This window comes from Electrophorus electricus, chromosome 19, assembly GCF_041902795.1.
Source record: "Electrophorus electricus isolate QZ-2024a chromosome 19, ASM4190279v1, whole genome shotgun sequence".
Classification (NCBI taxonomy): Eukaryota; Metazoa; Chordata; class Actinopteri; order Gymnotiformes; family Gymnotidae; genus Electrophorus; species Electrophorus electricus.
In genome coordinates, this window is record NC_137515.1 from 15,952,501 (window position 1) to 15,979,619 (window position 27,119).

The 27,119-nt window shown below is 44.0% G+C and overlaps 1 protein-coding gene across 1 annotated transcript in view; it reads right to left on the bottom strand.

Moving 5' to 3' along the window:
- The window catches only part of kcnj6 (potassium inwardly rectifying channel subfamily J member 6), a 31,806-nt gene extending 10,696 nt beyond the window's left edge, over nucleotides 1-21,110 (bottom strand). The window contains exons 1-2 of the mRNA XM_027017009.3: nucleotides 20,880-21,110; nucleotides 2,488-3,412 (exon numbers count right to left, since the gene is read on the bottom strand). Of these exons, the coding sequence (XP_026872810.1) occupies nucleotides 2,488-3,388 (901 nt within the window). The 5' untranslated portion in view covers nucleotides 3,389-3,412; nucleotides 20,880-21,110. The remainder of the gene's footprint in view (nucleotides 1-2,487; nucleotides 3,413-20,879) is intronic.
- Between the last annotated feature and the right edge of the window lie 6,009 nt (nucleotides 21,111-27,119).

Here is a 27,119-nt window from a genome sequence, read left to right on the forward strand (position 1 = left end):
AAGGTATGATCTCCACCAAAGGGGGTGCTACTAAATAGTGACTCTTAAGGTGCCCAAATCTTTGCACAGGCTACAGTGAATATTTTGATTTTTAATTTTATGTTATGAAAGACAGAGTAACTGTGCGTTAGGATATGCCATACTGTGTCCTATGTTTGATTAACTGCAGAAACTGTCTTACTTACTACTTCTCAGTAAAAAATGATAAAATATGTAATTTGGCCAAAGGTACCCAATCTTTTGCACACAACTGTATAACCTCAAACACTACCCCCCACAACCTCAAACACTGCCACCTACAACCTCAAACTCTGTCCCCTACAACCTTAAACACTGCCACTTACAATCTCAAACACTCCTCAAACACTCCCTCCAACAACCTTAAAAACTTCCACCTACAACCTTAAACACTGCCACCTATAATCTAAAACACTGCTCCCTATAGTCTCAAACCCTGCTACCAACAACCTCTAACACTGTTACCATCATCCTCAAACACCGCCTACATCCTAAAACACTGCCACCTACAGTCTAAAACACTGCCACCTCCTCCGCCAGTTGTGCTTTCTATTACATCTACTTGTAAATCTTGAATTGATGCACTGAGTTGCCTTAAACCTTATCACCCTAACAATGCGCCCCATTGTACAGCTCTCCGCAGTGCTGCTCCAATCTACAGATCACTTTCCACCACCAATGCAGCATAAGGCAGATTCCACCCCTTTGACAGCAGTTGCTCTATTTGCTATGAACCTCTCCGTTTTTCTTCCGATTGCTCCTGAGTGGACCGGGGGCGCCTCCAGTTCACATCTCGGGCAGATGCAGCCTCTGTTCTGCACTAATAAAGGATCATCTGCATTCTCTTCGCCCACGGAACTCTGTGGCTAAAGGGCTCATAAAATAGTAATCTGTGACAATTACCCTGAAAATCCGAGGTGCTCAAAAGCGCTCCTTTCCAATTAGCCTGACCACAGCCGCCCAGACGATAACCTATGGAACGAGCCGCATTGCATGCTGAATGAGCTGCACTCTTTCCTGTGTGGAGGGAGCTCTGCTGTCTGTGGGCATGGCAGGACTCCTAAGGGGCCTGGAGGAATAGGACCACAAAATCCCAGTCCTGTGCTCAGCTTGGTTTTTTGTCCACATAACATAGTACTGTATGCTCATGTGGCCATGTTCCCAAAGTCCACAGAAGAGAGGATATCCCCTAGCCTATATAAGTCCAAGATCAAAAGAGTAAGGTTTACTGATTGTCCTCCTATTTAACTGGCCTCATTTGTCAGTTCACGATTTTCATGAAGTGGTCTACCACCTGCCTGATGAATTCAGAGACAGCTGTTTTTTCCATCATTCAATCCACCTCTCAAACCTTTTTTTTTTTTCTAATTTTCCTTCAACACTTTTATTTTCCAGGTTTTTTGTTGCTGCTGTTGTTTTGAGTCAGGCATTTCTGAGCCAACAGTCCAATATTAACATCTCTTCTAATGATGAGCAGCACAACACAGTGAAAAGGAGAGTGCTCACAACCCTCCGATCAGCTTAGATTTGAACCGAGCTGTATGATTCAAAATGTACTTTGATGAGTCATGAGTTTGATATCAGCCATTGGCTATCGATGGCTGTTACTCCACGATAACAGTTTCTGCAGGTGTTAATGTACCTTATAGGTAGGTAGCTTTGAGTAGAAGCATTAGGCTTTCAATGGTGTGCCACTTGGCAGTTTTTTTTTACTATTCTATTTATTAAATGATACAGGACAAGGCTCACTACCTTGGTCACCCTCTCCTCACGATGCTTTCTTTTGAGTCATAAAATGCACAGTGTGACCTAGTGTAAAGAATAAATATGATTCGATTGGATCTACAGTCCAGCAGTCATCCATCCACTGTTGAGGGCTCTGATTGTTGGTTAAGTGTGTCTTTTGATCTACTCTGTGTCTGTGTCTGCATGGCATGCTCAGATGCAGCCTTAAGTCTGTACTCTGCTCTAATAGCATAGTTCTCCCTCGCCATCTAATCAGAAGAATCTGTCTCCGCAGAGAGCATTTAGGCCCAGCACACCACATCACTCAGTCAGACATGCTTTATTCTGCTGTTGATGAAAGAACATCTCATTTACTCTCTCACCATACACCCCTTAGCCATACCTGATCTCATGCAGACACACAGCTGACACAAATATGGCACCTGATTATCAATACGACACACAAATGGAATATAATATAATGTTATAGAACCACACTTCCCTCCCGCCATCTCCTGCCCTCTCTGTCTCTTTACTTAGCCTCAATATGAAGAGGATTATAATATAAACACACACTAGTTCACATATAAACACACACTAATTCTCAAGTAAACGCACACTAGTTCACATATAAAACACACTAATTCTCAAGTAAACACACACTAGTTCTTTATTCTTTCTGAGGATCATGTAGATTAGCATCTTGTTTTGGGTCACATGTCCTACAAAGTGTTTTGCTCCTACCTGTGGCCTCCACCATGCCTTCTAGGATCACCACTATCTCCAGCTCCTCCTTGGCCAGGTTGGCTTTGGAGATCTCCCAAAAGGGACTGTGCTGGTTGATCTCATGGCAGATGATGAGCGGCGACACCAGGAAGAGGCGGTCATCGCCGGTGTCATAGCCCACGTTCATGTCCGTCTGGTTGAGGGGGATGAACTCCCCCTCCTTGGTCTGTTTGGACTTGATCAGCTTGGCTCGGATAGAGGCCTCCACGATGTGCGAGTTCCTCAGGTCCCCCACACGGAACATGAGGCACAGGCGCCCGTCCCGCATGGAGATGACGGCATTGGTGGAGAAGACAAGCGTTTCCGCCCGCTTCTTGGGCTGCGAGATCTTCACGAACATGCAGCCCACCATGAAGGCATTCACTATAGAGCCCAACACCGACTGCACCAGGAGCAGCACAATACCCTCTGGACACTTGTCCGTGATCACGCGATAGCCATAGCCAATGGTCGTCTCTGTCTCAATAGAGAACAAGAATGCTGAGACGAAGCCCTCCAGGTTGTTGACGCACGGCGTCCACGCATCATCCCCTATGTGGTCCAGGTCGCCACGTGTGTAGGCGATCAACCACCACATGAGACCAAAAAAGAGCCACGTTACCGTGTACACCAGCACGAAGATGAAAAGGTTGAACCTCCACTTCAGGTCCACCAGTGTGGTGAAGATGTCCGTCAGGTACCGGTAGGTCTCCCGCACATTGCCATGATGCACGTTACACTTGCCATCCTTGCGGACGTAGCGCTGGATCTTCCGCTTGGCCCGCTCGGGGTCCTGCAGCTGCTTGGGAACGTCGTCCCGCACCTGCTTGGGCAGCCGTGGTGGCCTGACCGTGACAGGGCTCTCCACATCCTGCTCCATTTGGCCTTCTGGAAGGATCTGAGCCTGCAAGCGAGACACATATGATGAGATAAGTCCCCATTATACAGCAGTTTGAATCATCTGCTTATCTCCTCACTCTCACAAAGCATCTAATGATAGGGGTGGTGCCTCTGAATCAGTCTGCCTTTTTAATTTACAGTGACAAACGCCAGTATAATCTGGTGGGAATCTGATCCTGTATCAGTCGCCCTGCTATGACATTCTGAATACAAACGTTTTTTTGTTTTGTTTTCAGTCATATACTTTTGTATACATTGATCTAAGAATTTTATGGTTACAAATTCCATTCCTTCCCTGTGAGCAACTTAGTTTTTAATTGGATTTAGGTGCTGTATGTCTCCAGACACCATAGATGAACCATGGTGCGTTTGCTCTGCTGGAAAAAAGAGCTGTGGACACCAGACCGGCAGGTGTGGAGATTGGCCCTCAGTGTCTTGCACTGTAGTTGCTCTGCTGTGCATTTTGACCCAGGGATCTATTAGAAGCCACAAAGAGTCAGAGTGCACCTAACAACAGTGTGAGCTACTGTCGCACCGAGTGCTTCACTAAACAGCAGCGTAATGATCCCGTGGACTTCCGCTGTTTGAGAGGTACATAAGGAAAAGTAGCAAGCAAAGGAAATCTTTGTCTTATAATGAAGAAGAACCAGTGTTGCCTGCAAAAAAAAGACTTCAGAGGGCAATTATGGAATTTCCGTGTCTGATGCTTGTGTATGAGCCCATTCTATCGTTCTGTGCTAGCTCATCACTCCAATTAACAATTCATCTGTAACATTTTTCCTTCTTTTTTTGGTCAAATTGGTGTGTCATTGAAGGACATTCTAATGCAATTCACAATGATAAATACAATCACATATGAAAACAGAACAAATTCCACAACATTTAATAAAATTTTTCCTCACGGTCTAGTGCGATTTGATCATCACCATATCCATGTTTTGACAGCCATACTCTAATTATGCCAGTGTAACAATACAGTGAATTTGTACAAGATTGTCTAGTAATTTTGTTTATTAGAGTACAAGTACAATAACGTATAAAATGTGTTGGGGCAACATGTACCGGAACATTCTGAAGCAGAGACCTCTTCTAAAATAAGCAATTAAAAGACTGTAAGAGACAGCTTTCCGTGATGTCTTGTTATTTGGCAAATTAAAAGTCTTCAAATTAGTCTTCCTCTTATTTAGAGCTAATATCTTTTTCATGACTGTAACTAAACTATACATGGCTTAATTAGACTAGACCATGTATGCCCTACTCTAAGCCTGTCTGAGCACGAATACCCAGAAAGGGGGCGGAGGTAAACAGAGCATTCGTCACTAATGTGAACCTACTTAAACTCCCTGCACCCCCCCCCCCCCGCCCAACATCCCTCACATCTCCCTACACAGCTGTCGGCCACGAAGCAAAGAGCATTCTCTTTTTTCTCTCCCGCGTTCTGCTCCGCGACCTTATTTGGCAACATAACCATCTAAAAGCACTTGGAGCACTGTCGCCAGGAAGTCCGCCCGCAGGAGCAGGTGAGAAGCCTCTCCACACGACCGGCAGCCCTGATAGGCGGCAGCCAGGAGAGAGAGAGCTCCTTCTCAGATCTGAGAAGCAGCGTGGCGATGTTCCCGACACCTCAGAGCGCACGCAGACAGACGAGGGCTCAGGGCTCTGCCAGAGCTGTGCTGCAGCGGCGTGAAGCGCTCCAGCTTTTCAAGTGCGCAAACTGCCTTTTCCCCAGAAAACTCGTGGCATTTGCCGTCCAGGGCTGAATTTTATTCCTCGCTCTGATGTTTCGCTTTCACAGAGTGTTGGAACAGACTGCCGATCTTGCAAATTCCCTTGCACCAAATCAGCGAGACTACAGGAGATTACGCAGGACACATGCATGATATCGTCTGTATCAGCATATTATTTTCAAATCTTCAGCTGTGAACAAGGACAGAGAAGAGGAGGTAGAAAGAAAGAACGAATGAACGAACGAACACTTGTATGACTAAGCCCTGAGTCACTATATGCCAGCAGCTACATAGATAATATACAGGTACTACAATTAGCAAAGCATTAGTGTGCTTTACACACACACACACACACACACACTTTGGTATTAAATTTTATATAGTGCCCATCAAAATTCCAAACAGTAGTTTTTACTACATTGTTAAACAGTTTGCTTATCCCTTACTCGGAGTAACTACATCAAGCCCCAGAGCCACTGATATAAAGAAGCAACTTTGGAGTCGGTAAAAACAAAAGGAAATTGTTTGAGCCTAATGCAGCTAGCAGACGAAGGCCCAATCTCATTTCACCCCCTGGCCCTACCCCTGTTTTGCTTGTTCACGCCTAGATGTAGGGTGTCCTGTAGATTTATACATTCTGATAATATATTATTGTATATTATATGTTGTATTAAAATTAGCATGATTGTATTATCTTAGTTCAATTTCGTTTCAGTGTATTATGGTATTTTTTCTTCATAACCAGCATAAAAACTTTCAGGTAGTATGACAATGTGTTCGTAGCTATCTAGCTAGCTAACTTTACATTGTTATTGTTGATTTGTGCATGACAATCCTGTATTTTGTCATAGGCATTGCTCCCTTTGTGTGTGTGTATTGCCCAAAACTGAAATAAAGTCCAGCAGCAAGGTTGCTGATCTTGTCTCTAATAGTGCAGACTGCAAGGCTTGTCTACAGAGCACCGCTAGCAGCCTGGTAATGAAGTAGTGTTCGTTTTTTATTTGCTGACTGATCGACTGATTGATGTGTGAAATTGTGAATGATAACTCCAGACAACCAAAATAGGATACCCACACGAAAAAGATTGTATTGGAATATGTCCGTCAAAAATTTATTTGAGTCTGATTACGTAAAATTCATCGAATGCTACTGATAACGTATCAGATTTTTGAAGGGCTGTCCCATTTCCTATGGGCAGATTTCAACCACTCAAGGGAACAAGGGGTAGGGATACAAATAAAAAATGGGATTGGACATTAAACTACACATACATGTTTTGGTTACTTTGTATGTATTACTTCTGATACATAACTTAGCTCCCATGGGCAACATGGTCCCCAGATTTTAGAGTTTGACTCAGACCACGTAGGGTTTTCCACATTTTTCACTACCACACAGCATCAATCCAGTGCTTAGCTCAGAGCAAGGCTCCTGGGGCAAGTTTCATTTAAACTATGATCAGATCCTTTTTACTTGTGCTTTCTCATTCATTGCAATCCAATAGGCAAAAAGTGTCCGGTGCATATACTGTGAGAAAGTTAAGATATGTGTCCCCATATTCTTGCTGCACGTTATTCACCATGCACGATCATTTCATTATTGTTCTTTCCATTCTAAGACTCCAGTAAATGGAGCAGGTGATGGCTCTTCAGAGATGATCACTGTTCCAGCGCTGTGTTTCTGATGAGCTGGGATGGAGCGAGGCTGGGGTGAGCGTGACCTTTAAATGCGTCAGTTAGCATGACACATTAAAGTGAGGAGATGGAAGGGGGTCTGTTCTCCAGTCCATGGCTCTTCAAAAACACTTTGTCTTGTTATCTCAACACTTATATGCTTCCATGGACTTTAAAATATCTGGTATAAGCGTGGCATCGTTCTGGCATTTCTGACGATTTCCAGCATGCATCATTTAAAGTTGTTTTATTTATGCAGTATATTGACAGCAAGCACACGTGGATCTGGGCAGGAAAGGAAAGAAAAACATCTGGTATTATATGACTTAAAATAAATTCCCTTAACAAAAACCCCTCCTCTTAAAAAGGTGCTGTTGAGCTGTGTCGACTGAGGTGCGGAAACCTCGGTTTTGACCATGATGGATGTATTTATAGATCTGGCAAAATCGAACCACCTGAAATACCGTCATGGCTCCTGAAGCATGCAACAGCCACAAGCAAAATCAATTGAATAGTAGGTATGATAGAGCTGTGGGTTGAGATGTACACTATTGCCTTAAACCTGCAGTCAAGAATCATTGCAGCATAGGACTTCTAACAACATCAAGGGCCCATGCCCGGCTAAACTGGATAATATGGACATTTTCCATACACTCTCGTAGTAACCATTTTGGCTAATCCTCAGGAAGTGAAGTTACAGCAGCATCTGACTGGGACTCTTGACTGTGGTGTTGAAGGTCAAGTGCTGTAGGTCTTTTTGCTCTGTGTGCATGGCACTGCTGCACTATGACACCACTTCAAGTGCCTGCTTTTTTGTAAATTGAATTTTCTACAGCTTGATTTCTACATTTGCTTCATATATTTTGTAACCTATGGCACAGTGTAAATTAAGGCTCAAATAAACACAGCAGTAGATATTTCAGGCTAGCATTTGGAACAGGTTTGAAAGAGTCAGTAGAACAGGCACACGCTGACATGGATGTGTACACACTCATAAGCACACACTAATTCATAGTGTTTCGTCCCAGCAAGGGTCACACCATTATCAGAGTCTGCAGGTGTATTAGCACTGCATTTAAAAGAGTTATTTGCTTACAGCAGATCATACATACACAAATGCACGCACACACACACACACACACACACACACACACACACACACACATACACATACACACAGCTTCTAAAAACAATGTTCCATGTAAAGGTCATGCCATTTCACATAGTAATCAGATTGTATTAGAGCACCACTGTTTCCTGCTGAGAGACCTTATGATCTCTTTTTTGCCATCCATCTCAGCGCCACAGGCCCACACACTGATCACAGCATATTAACACACACACACACACACACACACACAATCATGCACACACTTTATCATCCACTGTTTACTGAGCACTCACAACAGTAATCTCTAGTTCAGGCAGAAAGTCTGCAGCCCTGTCTGCGAGCGACATCCTTCTCCTCATGAGAAGAGGAGTGGTGAGGTCCCCAAACATGAACCAGTGCCTTCTACAGCTCCGAATCACCCCAACGGCACAACATTTAAATATAATGAGAAATCTAGTGTGCGGCTTGGACCAGCTCCGAGGGCTAATGTGACATCTGTGACATGACACCAGACTGAGCCCCTGGCTCCTTCCACACACTGACCAAGCCCCTGGCTCCTTCCACACACTGACCAAACCCCTGGCTCCTTCCACACACTGACCAAGCCCCTGGCTCCTTCCACACTGTCCAAGCTCCTGGCTCCTTCCACACTGTCCAAGCTCCTGGCTCCTTCCACACACTGTCCAAGCTCCTGGCTCCTTCCACACTGTCCAAGCTCCTGGCTCCTTCCACACTGTCCAAGCTCCTGGCTCCTTCCACACACTGACCAAACCCCTGGCTCCTTCCACACACTGACCAAGCCCCTGGCTCCTTCCACACTGTCCAAGCTCCTGGCTCCTTCCACACACTGACCAAACCCCTGGCTCCTTCCACTCACTGACCAAGCCCTTGGCTCCTTTCATGCTACAGAATTCCTGCTCCGGCTCTTACAGATACGTGCAATCTAACAGAGGATGTCTGAGGACATGACAGCAGCAGGAATGTTTGTTCCATATTGCACATATTCATTGTACTGTTACAGTGACTGAGCGAATATCAAATCACTAGCTAAGTCAAGAACTGACAGCAACAGTCACATATTTAATAACCCAATAAGGGCATGAACAAGCTACCTAATGGAAGGCTCAAACGATAGCTGGATGCGCTCCCTTTGACTGGGATGAAGAGAAATGCAATTTCTTGAAACAGACAGCGTCTGTGAGGAAGAAAGCAATTTGACAATTGTCTTGTCTGCAGTTAAGTGGATTTCTATATTGTAGCTGCGTGCTCTTTCTCAGCTAAAATACATGCTGTAATCCAGCAGCCATCCTGTACAGATTTATGGCAATACGCCCAAACGGCTGCAATCCGGAGACGGTGTCCCCTCTCCCCAGTCTAATCCCATTTCTGAGAATGAGGTTAAACTGAATAGAACAAAAGAAGTCAGTTAATCAGTCTTGACTTTAACTTTCGAAGGACAGATGAGCTGCCGTGGAGATATGCCCTCTGTCCACTGCTCTCTCTCTCTCTCTCTCTCTCTCTCTCTCTCTCTCTCTCTCTCCCAGGGGTAATTGGTTAGTTTATTGATCAGATGATCGGTATTGCTTGTAGTTGTGCATGTGACAGTGTGCAGCCTACGGCTCAGGTAAACACTGATGTGTGTGTGTGTGTGTGTGTGTGTGTGCACATGCATGGACAGGCTTTAACAAGCCCTATATGGCATGGATGGAAGAGAACTCCCCCCTCATTGCACATGGTGAAGGGCAGAAGGGTCTCAGGTTGCATGCTAAGCGTCTGGAAGGTCTCATTCGTTTGCGTACTGATCAGACCTGACAGTACGTTTACCGGCAAAGGAAAGGAGCTTTCAAAGGAATGTTATCTGTCTGGTCAGATGTCACATCGCGTCACGTGGTTCGCCATGAGCACAAACACAGCGGCCCGGCCTGTCCAATCACTGTCTCTTCGAATGCAGCAAGAGTGGAAATCACTGCTAAAGATCAGATATCACACACTCTCAATACAACTAATCTATCCAGTGCCTGAATGTAATGAGTAGTTAATTGAAACCTCTTTGTGTAAAAGTGTCACACTGCCAGTCATTTGCTAAATACTGAAGGCTATAAAGGCGTTTAGCCATAAGTTGCTGAGATATAACCTGAGTGGGCACATTTGAGTAATGCTGTTTTTCTGGCATTTGCTCTCTCCTGTTCATGAGCTCAAAGGGGAAAAAGCATCCAAAATCTATTACTTGTGTTTTCAAACACTGCTGTCCTCCACTCCCCTGTATTAAAGATGTGAAGATTTTTCATGGTTCTCACAGCTGACCTCAGAGTAGCTAAACAAATAACGGATGCCTTGGAGATTTTTCTTGCATAAAACATCTGTTTTTATTGGTGTTCCTTGGCATTTGGTAATGTTTCATTATGTTGCCATCAGCTCCTAGTGCTTCGTGCTCAGATTACAAGCACACGGGGCCTAGAAGTCCAAACCTGGGCTAATGACACCTTCACTGAGTGCCATCTATATCACATCCTTCTTAGTATAGTAGGACTAAACTTGATCTGTGCATGGAAACAAAACCGGTGATTAATTAGATAAATCTCCTCTCTGCAGGCTAAAACCAGCAGAACTTTAGCAAAGACATCTACCTGACAGTGATTTCATGCATTGCTATTAGAATTGCTGGAGTGTGTGGGTGTGTGTGTGTGTGTGTATGTGTGTGTGTGTGTGTACGCGCTCGAGAGCGTGCGTACGTGTATGTGCACACAGGTGTGTGCGTGCATGCATGTGTGTGTGTGTGTGTGTGTGTGTGTGTGTGTGTGTGTGTGTGTGAGAGAGAGAGAGCGAGAGAGAGAAAGAGAGAGAGACAGACAGACAGACTGCTCTCCAGTTAAATTTTACATGTACCTGACACAGGAAAAGTTATACTGTTAAAAATAGACAAAAATTAGATGCATTTCACACACACATACTGTGTCTCACATATTTGCACACACTCTGTCTCTCTCCCTCTGTTATTCTCATGCTTTCTCTCCACTTCACACCACACACACACAAACACACACACACACACACACACACACACATGCACGCACGTCCAAACACATACACATCACAGCATACTCCTATATGTGGTTTACCAAGGTTGATGTTCTGTGAAACTCTCTTTGTCTTACTGCATTGTCTTGCCTCCAATGTGGTGCTGGCACTTAGTAAGTAAAATACAGAGCTCCCAACCGACCAAAGCACAGCTGCCCCTGGAGACATCCACATACTGCATGGCAGAGAGAGGAACACACACACTCACACACAGTGTAGAGGACAGACGTGTGTGTCTATGATTATGCAGCCACTGTGCTGATTACCCCACCTGTGTGTATGCATGTAGAGAGAGTGAAAAAGGGAGAGAGAGAGAGACAGAGAGAGAAAGAGAGAGCAGGGTACACAAAGAATATGATCTTAAGAGCTATCAGTGTCTATGACTCACACTGTTCAAACACACATATTAGTAACATTCATCAGGGAATATAAATAGATTAAGATTATAAAAACCACTGCTACACCTTTATTATCTTCTGGACTCTGATAGACATAATCTTCCAGATGCCCTTAAGGACAGACACTTCAGGCTACCCTGCTAACCAACGAACAGTGCCGTGTGTATGTGTGCGTGCGTCTGTGGGTGAGTGAGACGCGCATGGCAGAAACAGAGACAGATGTGTAAACATTCTCTGATGTGATTAATTAGCTCTCTCACTGTCTAGCAGCCATCACCCAGTGCACTCTTCCTTGCTTTTGTTCATTCACTCCCTTACACACACATACTCTCTCTCTCTCTATCTCTCTCTCTCTCTCTCTCTCTCTCTCTGTTCTCTTTGCTCTTCTGAAAGAAAGATTGAATGCTGACTCACTTCCCAGCACTGTGACTGTAAGGCTCTCCACTCATATCCCATAGTGCATCAGTGGGCTGGCTAGCTACTGTTATGCCTGTTACTGTCCTGTAACGCACTAGTCCTTTTCCCTAACTTTATAACGCTTCTCTCTAATAACACTGTCATATTCTGCATAACACTTTTCCGTAACAGAACTCTATACTACGCTGTGATGTCACTCTGTAACAGGGTTCTGTGTGCCACTCTGCAGAAGCGGTTACGTTGCTCTATATCACAGTTCTTTAACATTGCTCTGTAAACTCTGTAATTGCACTCTGTAGCAGAGTTCTGTAGTACTGCTCTGTAAAAGTACGCTGTAAAACATCTGATACCACCCTGTGTCACAGCTGTGTGATAGCAATGTGTAACACAACTCTGTGCGACATACCTTGTAACACACAGTTCTGGAGCACTGCTCCATAATGGCACTCTGTAACAACTCTGCTCTATAGTAATACTCTATTACAATAGTGTTACACTGCTCTGTCTGTACTTGGCTGCAGTGTCAGGGCATTAGGACCCCTCACTGAAAGTACCCTTAATATCTAAGCATGAGCAGGAACAAGAGGGTTTACTTTGTGAGAATAAACACATATAAGAGCATGACAGGGTTCAAAATGTACAAATATACACAGTTTGTGTGTGTGCTAACAAGTCCAGGACCATATGACAAATCAAACCCATCTGTGCACCAGTTCTGTCTTCTGCGGGTACTCCCTCCTGATCCTGGCTGTAGGGAGCACTCGGCCTATAGCTGGAGAGTGTGCTGAACAGCGCACAGACAGGTGATAAACACGACACAAACACATGCTGCTTTGACAAGGCGCCTGCCTAACATTTTGTTTCAAAGCATGGCTGTGTTTATTCAGAATGGGACAATATGCTTTTTCTGGGATGCTGTGTAACGGGGCTGCCCGAATGGACGCAACAGATGAGAAAAAGATTCTAATATTCATGAACCCACTGAAAAGGGGCAGCCAGATTCAGAGAGAAGAGTGAATGAGAAAATTAGCATAACTGTTGTCTGTGCAGAAATGGACGGATGGACAGAACACACGCACGCACGCACGCACGCACGCACGCACGCACACACGCACACACACGCACACACACACACACACACACACATAAACTCTACAAATCTACTTCATTCCAGGAGCTCTCCTCATGTGTCTTGGCCCACAGTTTATTGGCTCTGTAAACCAGGCAGATCCCTTCAGGTTAAAGCCTCTTTTGAGAGGGAGCTCTGGCAGCAGGGCTTCAGTAGGATATCCACATATCTACATTTATCTTTAACCCATGCAGGAAGCTCAAATGCCTGCCTCAAGTAACAATTGAAATTCAGAACCACAAATTGTTCTGCCTTCCTCTGCTCCTGGAGGAGCTTCGATGAGCTTGGAGGAAAATGTTTGCCTCATGGTAAAGCATAGTGAAGACTGGAGACGGAGATTATAGATTTAAGGTGACATTCTGTAAAAAGGCAAGCGGTATAATGATTAAAGTCCAGTGACAGCTTTATAGATTGTAGCAGTGTCTCATCCTTCTGAGGGGAAGAGAGGTCCAGGTGATGCTGCACACAAGGTCACAGGGAGAGGTGAAGTCTGCAACCGGCTCTATTTCACTGAGCCCCTGATTCCCAATAATAAGAGCCCAAAGCACCCTGCAGAAGTACCTTCTCTTTTTGACATGCATTATGAGTGAAATCATTCTAATTTCAGCTTCAATTTATTTGAGTGTGTTCCTTAAAATTCAATTTTCAGTTGACCTTTTCACCGGTGACAGCTGGAATTAAGTCGCGCTCAGTTTGGAGTTAAACACCGAGCAATTTAATTGCTTCCATATGAGGGACAGCGCCAGACTCTGACCGCTGGTTCCGGCCGGGCCCTGTTCCGTCGCGCGATTGGGTAGAACAAAATGACAGACTTGAAACATCCCGTCACCTCCCCCATGTGGAGGGCTGTTGCCAGTTTTGGTGCTGCAGTGAATCAGAAATCACGGCAGCCCGCAAAACAGCAGTAATTACACTCTCTAACAGAGATAATGTGTCATTCGCACCTACAGTCGCCCCATTGCCATATGTGTGAGAACAGTCAGCAAAGAGATGGAGAAAGAGAGAGAGAGGGAGAAAGAGAGAGAGAGAGAGGGAGAAAGAGAGATAGAGAGGGAGAAAGAGAGAGAAGGATCAGAGCTGCAGTCATCTTATAATAGATTTCAGGCATAAAATCCTGTAAATTTCCTGGATTCCCATTTCATTAGATTGACCAGATACCCAATAATCTTACATAACGCCCATCTTATCTAAGATCATGACCACATGATTTTCATTATCATTATATTATATGCACACATATCTTTGGTCTCTTAGTTCTTAGGTATTTTCTAGTTTTTTTTTTTTTTTTTTTAAACTGACGATTTATTAAATGATTGTTCAGATTAAATATGACCTTGACTCTGGAATACCACCACTTTTAGGCTCCACAGTTCAGCGATACTTCAGGAATCCAAAATTGGAGCTTTTTAGAAATTCCAGCACAAATAACAAAAGCACACACAATGTGTTGCTTTTTATATTAACACCCAAGAGTGGATGAAGAACTGTGAAAGATGCCCTGCTCCTTTCTCTGCACATCTTAAAAGGCTCGCCGTTCATTCTGGTGGCATGTATCGATTCGGTCGAGGAGCAGTGCGGGAGAAAGCTGGCTTGTGGCGCCTCTGCTCGGGGCCTCCTCCATGGAGCGAGCCTCCATAAAGAACACCTCCGTGGACAACACCTCTGTGACTACGGCCACTCTCTCTCCCGATTTGCACATGGGAGGACAGTGCCCCTAATCCCAACACGACGCAGTTTGCTGAAGGAAGAGAGAGACAGGGAGGATGCTCCCCTTTATGGGAGGATGCTTTTGGCATTTGCGGGCTTCCTTGTAACATGCACCTTCATGTTTGTTTTGTGTGCTGGCTGTGGAAGGCAGTGTTTAGGTTGGTGTTTCTTCTGCACACTGTGTGTGGTGATTCATGAGTCTTCTGTATTTTAAAGGTAGTGTTAAACAGCTAAAGAAAGGCAGAGTCATGCAGTGTAGCAGTGGATTGCAGGAAGCCTACTGAGGGCCGTTATTTGGGCTGCACTAATGACGGTCACTGGAAGAGAGGCAGCATGTTGAACACACCATCAGTTAAATTGTGTGTGTTATTGCAGCCTGCTCTCCACAGTGTCCCAACACTCAGCACCAAAACGAAAGCCATTCCCTACATAACACATCTCAAACCCACAGCCATTCCTTACCCCACACCTCCCAATCCCACACTCATTCCATATCCCACACTCTTCAAATATGCAGCAACACCTTGCCATACATCCTCCAAACATCCAGTCATACACACTTCCTAGCTTCAAATCTCAGTGCACTTGTTTTTAGCAGAATTGCAGTATATGTGAGTGCTGAGAGCAAATGTGTGTGTGTGTGTGTGTGTGCGTGTGTGCGTGTGTGCGTGCGTGCGTGCGTGCGCGTGTGTGCGTGTGTGCGTGTGTGCGTGTGTGTGAGTGTGTGTGTGTGTGTGTATGTGTGTGTGTGCGTGTGCGTGTGCGTGTGCGTGTGCGTGTGCGTGTGTGCGTGTGTGCGTGTGAGCGTGTGTGCGTGCGTGCGTGCGTGTGCGCGTGTGCGCGTGTGCGCGTGTGTGTGTGTGTGTGTGTGTGTGTGTGTGTGTGTGTGAGTTATTGCAAATGTCTATGTTTAATCTGAACCTTTGGTGGAACAGTGATGGACAGCTCTTCCCTCATCTGCATGGAATTCAAGCCTTCTGCTGAGTGTGTATACACAGGAAAGGAAAAGCTCTGTGATTAATAGTGCCTTTCAATCATAAAAGAAGTTCTAATAAACAATATGTAATGAAGTGCCAAGTTACGACTTCATTTCCTCTCTGATCTAAGGTCTGATTATGTTTATACACATTCAGTCAAAATCAATAAACACATAAACATGCCCAGACACACACTTACACGCATGCATGCACACAGGGGACACCCGGGTGTATTTAACTGTCAGCTGTTCACCAGGTCATGATGGGATTCTGTTTATGTTGAGATGTTTTGTTTTGGGGTTTTTTTAAGCAGAATCACGGGCTCCTTCTACATGGAAACGACCAGGGTCCAATCCCACATTCCACATAGTCTGTCCATGTCCGCATGTCCAGTCTTTATTACAACCTTCTCTCTTTACTTTGCGAGCCCTGCTGATGGGAACAGCTGTTCACACTGTGACAACAGTAAGCGACAACAACCAATGGTGAAAGAACAAGCACAAATACATTGACTTGTAGCTATTCAACAGAAGTGACTTATGAAAATGTGCAAACAGCAGAAGGAAAAATGATTAACAAGTACACAGATAACCTAAATGAATTTATATCCTAAATCAGAGCCTCATCCTACATCAATTGGTTACAAGTCTATTTCAAAAGTGCACCAATATAATAAGAATAACCACCTAGTCTCATTTATGTTTAATGAAGTGTATACTATACATGGAATAATTACAAAACATGCAGTATATTATAGCATAAAACCTCTGACTAGTAACTCTTAAATATGGGTCAGTCTTGAAGGTTATCCCTTAATCTAATTAGATCAGAAAATGTAAAAGAATTTCCCCCCATAATCTAAATGAGACAATACTCCATAAATAATATAGCAATATAGCAAATCATTACAGTACAATGCAATGCAGTAGGCAAGTAAATATTAAACTAAAAAGCACATTACAAGTAATTAAATATGATAATGCACATTGACAATGAATGAAGTTACTAAAAAAATTAATAAATGAAATAATAAAGTTACTAAGCCTGTAATTACAAGGTTTTAGAAAGCCTAGATATTTGACCTTTCCTTCACCTAAATTAAATGCCATATTTAAAATAATCATTATTTTGTGCCAAGGTTTAGGAGCTAATAGCAAAGGGATTTTAGTGAGCGATTTATTGCTGTCAGACATGTCTGATTTCAGACATTGAACTTTGGCCTGAACAATGAAATGGCTTTCAGTGCATTTAGCATACCCATCCAATAGCAATACATGCATGGACAACCAAAGGACAGTTTAAAGAGAGTCAAATAGAAACACAGACACACAAACACACACCTTACAGGTCTCAGAGGAGAGCTTAAAGAATCTAATAAGACATTACATGGTGTCAATCTAAGTGTACTTTTTTTTTCTGTGTGTTTGATGTTTGTGAATGCTGAAAACTACTAATCCTTATGTAAACACATAGACTGCTCCCTCAGCACCAGGAGATGGTTAGCACACATACACCCTCCCCCCCAACCAGTTTCACACACAACCCCCTAAACAATACACACACCTGAGCACACCTGCTCCGCATGTCTGATAGGTGCTGTCAGCCTGACCTCGTCCCCCATCCCAGCTGGGAGTAGCAGGACAACCCCTCTGAGCTGTGTGCGGTAATTACAAGCGGAAAGAATCTCCGAAGAGAAACATCATCCGTTTCATAAGAAACAGCAGCTCGACGCAAACGATCACTCCTGTAAAATCACCCTTTTTCCTCCAAGCCTCCATCCATCAGGGCGCCGAAAATCAGGCAACGGAACGACCACCAGGTAATTTAGTCTCCGCTGCTCGCCTGAGCTGAGCTGCTTGACTCAGCAGAAAGAGATTGGAAGTGTCGAGAGGAGCCAGGCGGAGCTGAAATACGCCAGTTAAAGCCCGTCACAAGTCAGCGCGGGAGAGGGGCTCCAGCCGGCCGTGAGGGTGGTGGTCGCGGGGGGGGGGGGGGTGGGGGTCAGGCATGCCACGTGTGAGGAGAGTCAGCGAGACATGACAATTAGGCCTCGGTTACACGCGGAGAGCTGACACAGCTCAGTCGCTCTGCGCGAGTACTAACCCACTGACACGCAACGTGTCGTTACCGCAGCACGATTACTGAAACGGGAACAGTGCGAGCAGCTCCGCGGAAATTCTTCAGTAATCATTTTTGGGCTTTAGGGTGATTTGTGATAAAAGGCGATCCTTTTATTTTTTTATTTCCAAAATGTAAACGTTGATTCTAAAGCAAATGCTTCTCTCTCTCTCTCTCTCTCTCTCTCTCTCTCTCTCTCTCTCTCTCTCTCTCTCTCTCTCTCTCTCTCTCTCTCTCTCTCTCTCTCTCTCTCAGTGGGTCACTGTGAGCGGTGGCTGTGTTAAATATTAAATATTAAACCTGTCTCAAACTCTGTGGTATTCTACTTAAGAGCACGACGTGCTGCCCTGTTCAGCTGCATAGTGGGCTGGAGAAGGAATCTGTTTTTAGACAGTGTATCATTGAGCAATCTGTTTTCCATGTCAACACCAGGCTGTCGTTTTTGCAACAAATGTTTATCTGTTATTAACTTCAATCTCCAGCAAATATGACTTTAGATATACTGAGTGCAATTGTCTACCAGAAACTGTGCGCCAAAAGATACTTTAATATGAATATGAAATTGATCATGGTTCTGACCATTTAGGCTACTCCGGAACTATTTTACGTGTTAAACTAATCAGCTCCAGGGATAATATCTGCAAATCGAACACAAATAGTTGTGTTTATAAGAAACCTAAAATACGTCAACTAGCGCACGTAAGATCGAAAATGCCGCGATCAGTCCCTCACCAGCGACCATAAATATCTCAGTCACCTTTAATGAACTCAGCAGATTTAATATTCCAATATGTCTCCTGTGTTGCGTTTGCTGTACGGAAAATTCTCTCCTTCGCCGGGGAACATGAGCCAGGCAGCCACCATCTCCATGGAAACACACAGCTCGATCCGTCAAGCCCTCACAATGGCAGATGCACAATGTGCAGTGTGAAGTAGCGTTCAGCGATTTACAGTGTTAAACTCTCTTCATCGTTTTATTGCTTAGTGATCCTGAAATACCTAAAAAACTGCCCACTGCTGGAAAGAACAACCCAACACGTTCGACAGCCTTCTCTGAGGGTCAGTTCAGCATTTGCAGAGCGCTTTGAAAACCCCAATAGGCTAAACAGTTGCTGTGGGGTTTCTTGTATACCTTACTGACTGAAGATTTGTGGCTATTCTTTGTAAATATTATTGTAATTTAAATTGTAGCTAGCCTAGCATACCTACTTGTTTATCGAGGAGCTATAGGCTAGATACGTATGACACAAATTTCTGTTAATTTCATTGCGAGATGGTTATGCCCAATGGAGATAGTTATGGCAATGGAAGCCATTGGCAAAAATAAAGCCTGGATATAATTAATTTTAGATACAAGAGGAAATACTGGAAGGATCTCTACGTAATGTTTTATACCCAGGGAAAAACAGGGAACACGGAAAAACTTTAAAGTCCAAAAGAAGCAACTGGCGGTTAAATTCGGACCTTGTAGCAACTGTAACGACCGTATAATTGTAAACAACATATTGTCTAGATACGGTTCTTTTTAAGACGGCCAAGAGGAAGTCAAACTTGATCTGACAAGTCGACACTGTCATGGAGCGATTACTCGATACAAGGCTAAAACGGAATAATTCAGGATGAACCCTGTGTCCCGCAACAAACTTTATTATGCGCTCTCCGTGGTGCTGAAAATATTCAATGGCAAGAAGCTGTAGGTTATAAACTGGTTCTGACATTTATAGTATAGATAATGGCTATCAACATCCATTGTTATGGGTATTGACGTATATCGACGAAGTCGATTATTCATTTAACAAAACTGCATAAAAGGGTCCAGCCAGAAATCGCACCGAATCCGGCAAAAGTGTTCCTGATGATGCTGAGAGGTTTCGGGGTACAGCGAAAAGTTAGACAAGGCCATACTCTTCTACTCTTCCATTTCTATATTGTGCGTTTCATGTTTTGTATTTCTTCATCGGCTTTCTCCTGGGTTCTCTATTATATGAAACTGGCATTGATTTAAAACAGATCAATGCCAGTATCATTTAATAGACAACTGAGGAGAACGCCGATGGTCATGTTTGAAATTAATTTAGACAAAACTCTCAGATATAAACCTCAGTGTTTTGGGGACTCTCTGGAGTTCGTGCTTCTCTGCCTCCAGAGCCGCGTATCTGTGTCCTTTCTGCGCTAGTTTTTAGGCTTGCCCTCGCACGCCACTCGCTTCGTCCCAACATCGAATCGATTCCACTCCGAACGAGAGGCTCGCGCGCGATCTCCGTGGTTTTGAATGAGAGATTGTTGGGTCGCCATGGAGACGGAAGGAGCTCATATCCAGAACAGAATAGGTACACTTTCAAATTGTCGGTTAACCTGCCAAATTTTAAGTGCGTTGGCCCAAATCGTTAAGTGTGTTCACCAATAGGCTCCCCTACAAAAAGGGTAAAGTAGGGCAACCTGATGGTAAAGAAACAGGGCATTTATACATCCTTGGACCCATAAACTATGTTATGTCAGGATTGTTACTGCCCAGAGAGGACCACAAGATTAACTATTTTAACTGAATGTATTTACAGAAAGGCACGCACATGCATAAAAATATTTTTTTTTCCCAAATAAGTCACATCAACACACCATACATGTGTCGAAATAACTCTTACAGTGCTCATAGAAGTCTACGAACAATACGAGAGTTCACCCATGGCTTGTTTAACACAAAGCGGTGATATGATCTAGACTACAGGTTAGATTCGAAATCCCCTGTAGCCTATAATGCAATATTGTGTTAACGAGAGCCTGCCTAAGGAAAATAACCATATGAGGCCTCCGTATGCATATGGCGTACTGGTAATGAAAAAAAGAAAATTGCCTACTTGGTATGTTTTAATGGGCTCTTACATTCCCAACTCTAGAATATTCGACTGTTGCTTGCGTCCTGTGTAATATGATAGACAACGACGAATTCTTACATTACCAGACTCCGCGGTTTATTTTTTTCTGTTTGAGTCAACTGTAGCTGTAAGCCATGCCAACCTTATGTAACAGACACCCCCACTTAGAGCCGAACTCCTCTTTACAGTCCATCTGACTACACGAAGGGGCTCGAAATACATCTGCGGCGAGATGGAGACGACAGAAAAGCGGTCTTACATACCTCTTTACCAAACACCGCGCTCACTCATTCTTCATCCCCTGTCGTGCTTTACTCGGGGTCTTCAGCGGGTTGACGGATCGTAAATAACGACGCGTTGTTAATTTCACCTTTCCCCCCGCATCTCACGGCAAAATCCATGTCTCCTCATCCCGTCACCTTCTCTTATGTTGATCCGAACCGGAGAGAGGGGGCTATGAGCGAGCGAAAGTATGAGAGTGAGACTGGAGGGGAGAGAGGAGGCAAAGAAGGAGGAGTATGAGAGAGAGAGAGAGAGAGAGAGAGAGAGAGGGGGGGGAGGGAGAGAGAGAGGGGGAGGGAGAGAGAGAGGGAGAGAGAGAGAGAGAGAGAGAGAGAGAGAGAAAGAGGGAGAGAGAGGGAGAGAGAGAGGGAGGGAGAGAGGGAGAGAGAGAGGGGGAGAGAGAGAGAAAGAGGTAGAGGGAGGGAGAGAGAGAGGGTGAGAGAGGGAGGGAGAGAGGGAGGGAGAGAGAGAGAGAGAGGGTGAGAGAGAGAGGGAGAGAGAGAGACAGAGAGAGAGAGGGAGAGAGACACAGAAAAAGAGAGAGAGAGAGACAGAGAGAGAGAAAGAGGGAGAGAGAGAGACACAGAGAGAGAGAGAGAGGGAGAGAGACAGAGAGAGAGAGAGGGAGAGAGACACACACACACAGAGAGGGAGAGAGAGAGAGAGAGAGAGAGAGAGAGAGAGAGAGAGAGAGAGAGAGAGGAGGTAGGGGGGTTAGTCGACTATTAAACATGCCTTTGCAACACTGCAAGAGAATATAGTAATGCCAGTTTTCAGCAATATTGGCGTCACATGATAAACCACAAATAATTTTGAAAAAGATTATAGTCCATCAAATACACAACATCTTCAGTCCACTGGTGTTCATCAGCTTTGACCAACATGCAAACACAGACACATACACAACTTGCCAAATTGGAGTCATTATGAATTAGTTTTAATGTTGACTTGGACATGTATTTGTATGTTCAGGGATAGAGCATATTAACAAGGGTGTCAAAAACAAAGTGCACACACACATACACATACACACATACACACACACACACACACACACACACACACACACACACACACACACACACACAGTTACCATTATAAATTAGGTACAGAATTTCCAAAATACTTTGGTTTTAAAATTATTTTTAAAAATATAAAAAGACTTGGCTTACAAGACTCTATACTGTGACCCAGCATTTCTTGATTATCCTAATTTATCATGTCCATAACCTCATCTCTATCCTGAGTGGTCATGAACAACAGTGGTGGAAGAGGAGTTTAAAAAGAACAATGAGGTCATACTGTACACATGCAAGTGCTCAGATCAGGAGCAGATGATTGACACGCCAAGGTAAGAACCCTGTTCAGTCAGAGCTGTGCGCTGTGCGAATCACAGTTGGGGGGTGGAACTGGAGGATGGGGGTGGGGGCATGAGCCAAAAAAGACTGAAACAAAGAGTGAGGGAAGAGCTGAGAGAAGGTGAATCTCCAGGGGCATCCTCCCCTGGGGATCACTCACTGCTGGAACAGATGAACATCTGTCACTCGGCCTTAATTGTACAAGCCTATCATGTGTGCATGCGAATGCGTATACATGCATGACCTGCAAGCGTCATTGTAAGTTAGTGAGAGGTTGCATTCATTCTCCAGTCACTGCCTCAGATGCAGTTATATCACTGAGGCTGCATGTATAATGCATCACCCATTTAAATCATGGCTGGTGTGAGCCAAGCAGACAAATGAGCACATGGGCCACAATGCGGTCTGTTTGGGCATAAGAACACATTCACATTCACACCAGTAAGGGTTGTGGCATCAGATGAGACTGACTCTTCTATCCTGAATTCCTCCCCATGTGAATGTATATGTATGTTTTGGGGGGGTTTTTTTGGAGGGGGGGAGGGGGTATTTAAGGAGTAAGAAGCCCACAGTACATTCTGACTCCAAATGTGTAGATTAAGTCTTCAAGGGATATAAAAACATGCAAAGTAGTTCAGTTTAACAAAACACACACACACGTGCTAGAGCGGGTAAGAAAGGGAAGCTGACACAGCAAAAGAGGTAGCCTGAGAGAGAGTTAGGGAGCGACAGAGACAGAGTATGACCGCCGTAGTGTCACTCTGGGAGGTGTGTTTGAGTCTGTGATTATAGTATCGGGGGGTGGAGGGTGGGGTAGGGTGGGTGAGACCAGATCACAGGACTGTCCAACCCACACACACATTGCTGGCTGAGGGGGCAACGTGTTTGAGTCACTGCTGGTTAAACACTCGCCACTGTCTTCTATTAATAGTTCTGTTATAATAATTCTGCTATTACTCTACAAACAATCAAGCAACAAATAAGTAATTTGATGGCAGGGCAAAGCACTACTCCCACAAACTGGAATCATTGTCACTCCAGGATAGCTGCTATCCAGGGTGCTGAAAACAGCACCTTTTTAAGTTGATGAATTTTGGATATTTTGGTACCTTGCAACATCTAAGCTGCAAGTATGGTCGTTTGACCCTCATTCTCCAAGATTCATGTGAACTCCCACTGGTTGTCTCCTGTCTGCAAATGTAGACAGAAAACTCATTTCTTTGAAAAGCTATTGAATGCAACCTAATTAGGCACGTATAGGAAGATTTTATTTTTGCGCTTGAACTGTACTAAATGCACTAGTATGCCTAGTAATTGCAATTGAATTGTCTAGCATTTTATAACATTGTATAATATTGTATTGTATCTCGCAATTTAAGTTTCAGCACTGACTCTTATTTCTGAAAGTATGTTGGTGTAAGGGGATTTTTGGACTCTAACCTGTTTATACTAGCTAGGAATACTTTTACTAGTTGCTCTGAATAAGGGTGATGGATAAGTGCTGTGAATATAAATATAAATGTAAATGTAAATGGATATTCATTTCTGTGGGCATGTAGTTCTGCTGGCTAGAACATACTGTATATTGCATCTCATAATATGGCTAGTGTTTGGTAGGATGTCTGCCTGTTGAGTTGAAATGTACAACACAACAGTTTTATGACTCTCTAGAAGTGTGCATTTTGTCAGTGTCAGCATGCCTCAGTAAACCAAGAAACGTAAATCTGATACAAAACTAAGCTTTTGTGATACAGCATTCCTGTCATTCCTATTTTTGTCCATTACTCTAATTTGTTTTCCAAACATAATTAATGGATAGTTACTTTACAGTAAGAACTCACTGACTTTTGGTTAGTAAATAACCAGCTTTTCAGCATAGTTCACCAAATGGGGAGGACATTTCAGTCGTGAGGTAAGTTATCACACACAGTGTAGCTATTGATTTCAGCTGGGCTTTGCTGCATTCTCTGTTGGTTTAAAAAAAGAATTAGCTGGTCTAAAAATCAATTCCCACTTTTCACACATATTGAGAAGAAGAGTGTCCCTGTACTTGCTTGTGGGCAAGAATAGACCTGCTCTCTGTGCCTATTTGCATGAACACACACACACACACACACACACACACACACACACACACGCACACAATGCAGTATTTTCTACCAGAACAATGCTGAGATACACAGCATCTCTACACAATAAATCTCTTTTCCCATCTCATTAAAACACGTACACTATAACTGGAACAGTCACAGTGCTTTTATGCGCCCTTTTTCTTTTCCACTTAACATATACAAATACATGCCTATGAATATTCATTTTAAACTGCTATATATTTCTGCTTCAGACATTAGCTATAGGCTGTTGCAGATCAGGATACGAGGGAATGTCTTTGATCCACAGACCCTGCTCTGCTCCAGTGGCCTATTTGGATTTATTAGGATCAAGCATAATTTTCTCCTTTAACCCAGCCCCAATGTACCAGAGGGCAGATCCATTAGGGTCACTGAAGGTCATGATTATAAGCATATACAGAATAATTTGCCGATGTGTTTTTTTGTTCTACCTTGTCTGGTCCAGCAAAAGGTCATTTTTATCTATCTATCTATCTATCTATCTATCTATCTATCTATCTATCTATCTATCTATCTATCTATCTATCTATCTATCTATCTATCTATCTATCTATCTATCTTTATTTATTTATTTATTTTTACAAAAGTTCAATGCCTACGTTTCAATTTTTAAAGCTGAAGCTGCTGAAGGGAAAACTTTAGAAAAATGTTTATTACATGTACAGGCCACCTTTATGTAATATTTATGTATGTAATATATGCGAGCTCATGTCCTGACAAGGCGTAAAAGCAAATGTGTGCATGCATAAATGTATGGGCGTGTGTCTAATGCTTGTGTTCCAGGACTCTGACTGGGACAACAGATGCTCTCTAACATGGAGAGGAAGTGGGTCGTTTGTCCATATTCACTCTTCCTCTTCCACTCCATGCAGCAGTATTGCTGGTGTATGACACTGTACGTGTGCGTGTGTGTGTGCGCGCGTGCACACACACACGCATATGCGCGTCTTTGTGTCTATATCCAAGAATCCCCTCTTTTCTTGTTCCACTCCAGGCAACAGCAATACCAGTCTGTGCATTCCTGTGGTTGCACAAGAACATGGAGAGGAAGGAGAGGTGTGTGTGCGTGCGCCTTCGTGTGTGTGTTAGAAAGAATGAGACTCAGACCCGAGCCAAGACAGCACTGAAGAGTTCGCCTGAGCACGGACTGGTGACACTCGTGCTGGTGCTTTAAACTGGACAACGGCTTTCTCACGCGTCCGCTGAGCACACGCCACTTCTCCGAGCACACGCCACTGACGCCCCTCCGCTTCCCCACCCAGCCAACCCCACCTTGTCAGGTTGGCAGGTTTATTTCTGGTGTTTTCTCCCAGCTGGGAGTGATCCAGCATGGCCTTGACAGGAAGCCTCCACCCAATCAGGGAGAGAGACGGCCACTCGTGTGGCGGTGTGCGGGGTGCGGTGAGGTGACCGCAGCTCCTTATGGGTCAGCAGAAGGACCAGAGACCCATACACATGCCGGGCCCACTCTGCTGACACAGTACCACCCACACGCTGCCAACCACAGCTCACCAAAGAAATGCCATGTCTTTAATAACCCACTACAAGTTACTCAAATAACTGACACGCCAGGAAACATGCATGGCTGTACGGATATTAAAAAAAAACAAAACAATTTCCTTCATGAATCTGTTCTGTTTTTAATTTACTTGTGCCACCCAGCTGATGATGTACATCAGGCCCAGAGTGGAAGGAAGAGCTCCATTGTACTGGGTTTTCCTGACTGGTTATGTGATGCTGCTTTAAAATAGTTGCTGCAAATAAGATGTAAGGAAACAGGAAACCGTGCACACAAGCTGCAGTTTAGAGCTGCTGGTGTGCAGGTAGAAACTTACACTGGGAGCTCATTACTCTAGGCTGGCCTCTGTTAGAACACTGCCATCTGCCTTTTAGGGGACGGGGAAGACTGTTAAAAAGAGACTGCTATTTCGGAACAAAGCGTAGTACAGTACACAAAAACTCCAAATTAGTCTGGTTCTGCCAAACATGCACTTGGGAGCATAACTGTTAAGGTGTGAGGAACAATCAGTGGGTGGTTATTTCCTGCTTTTAGGATTTAGTGCAGCCAATCATATTTCGCTGTTCTGTTTTTCGCTGCCGAAAAGGAGAGCGTGTTCATCAGTGGGCACAACGATGATGAGAAACTTGCTAACACTTTCAGGCATCTTTTGCTTCACAATATGATCTACTTGGTTTAGAAACACATTTGGTATTCTTGTTTTTGCCTGCCTCAGACCTCAACATGTGCATTATTTATTCAGAATTGTAAATACCACACAAATTATTGACCAGCTGAGAAGGATATTTTTGGGTGAGAAACAGCCATGCATTGGCAACATGATGAAATTGATTTTCTCCACCTGTGATTTTTTTTTTTTTTTGCTGACTGCTATCCCACTCAGGTTCTTATTTTTTGGGTTTTTTTTGTATTTTATGTACAGTGGCTTGGCAGAAATGTTCAGCCTCTCTGAGGAGGATAACCTTCTCAGGCAGGAGTGTGTTGTTCTCCCCTCCTGTCCTCTTCGCGCCTCGTTTTCTGGTGTGTCTGTGCCTGTCAGCACAGCTGCAGGTACAGGGAATAATGAAGAAGCTCTCTTCATTATCAACTTTCCTTTCTTAGTTTTACTCATGAGATTTCAGCCTTTTTTTTTTTTCAAAATACACCTGTGAATACAGACCGAGCATAATACTCACCAAAACAGTGCTTTCTCAACAACCGAGATACTATTAG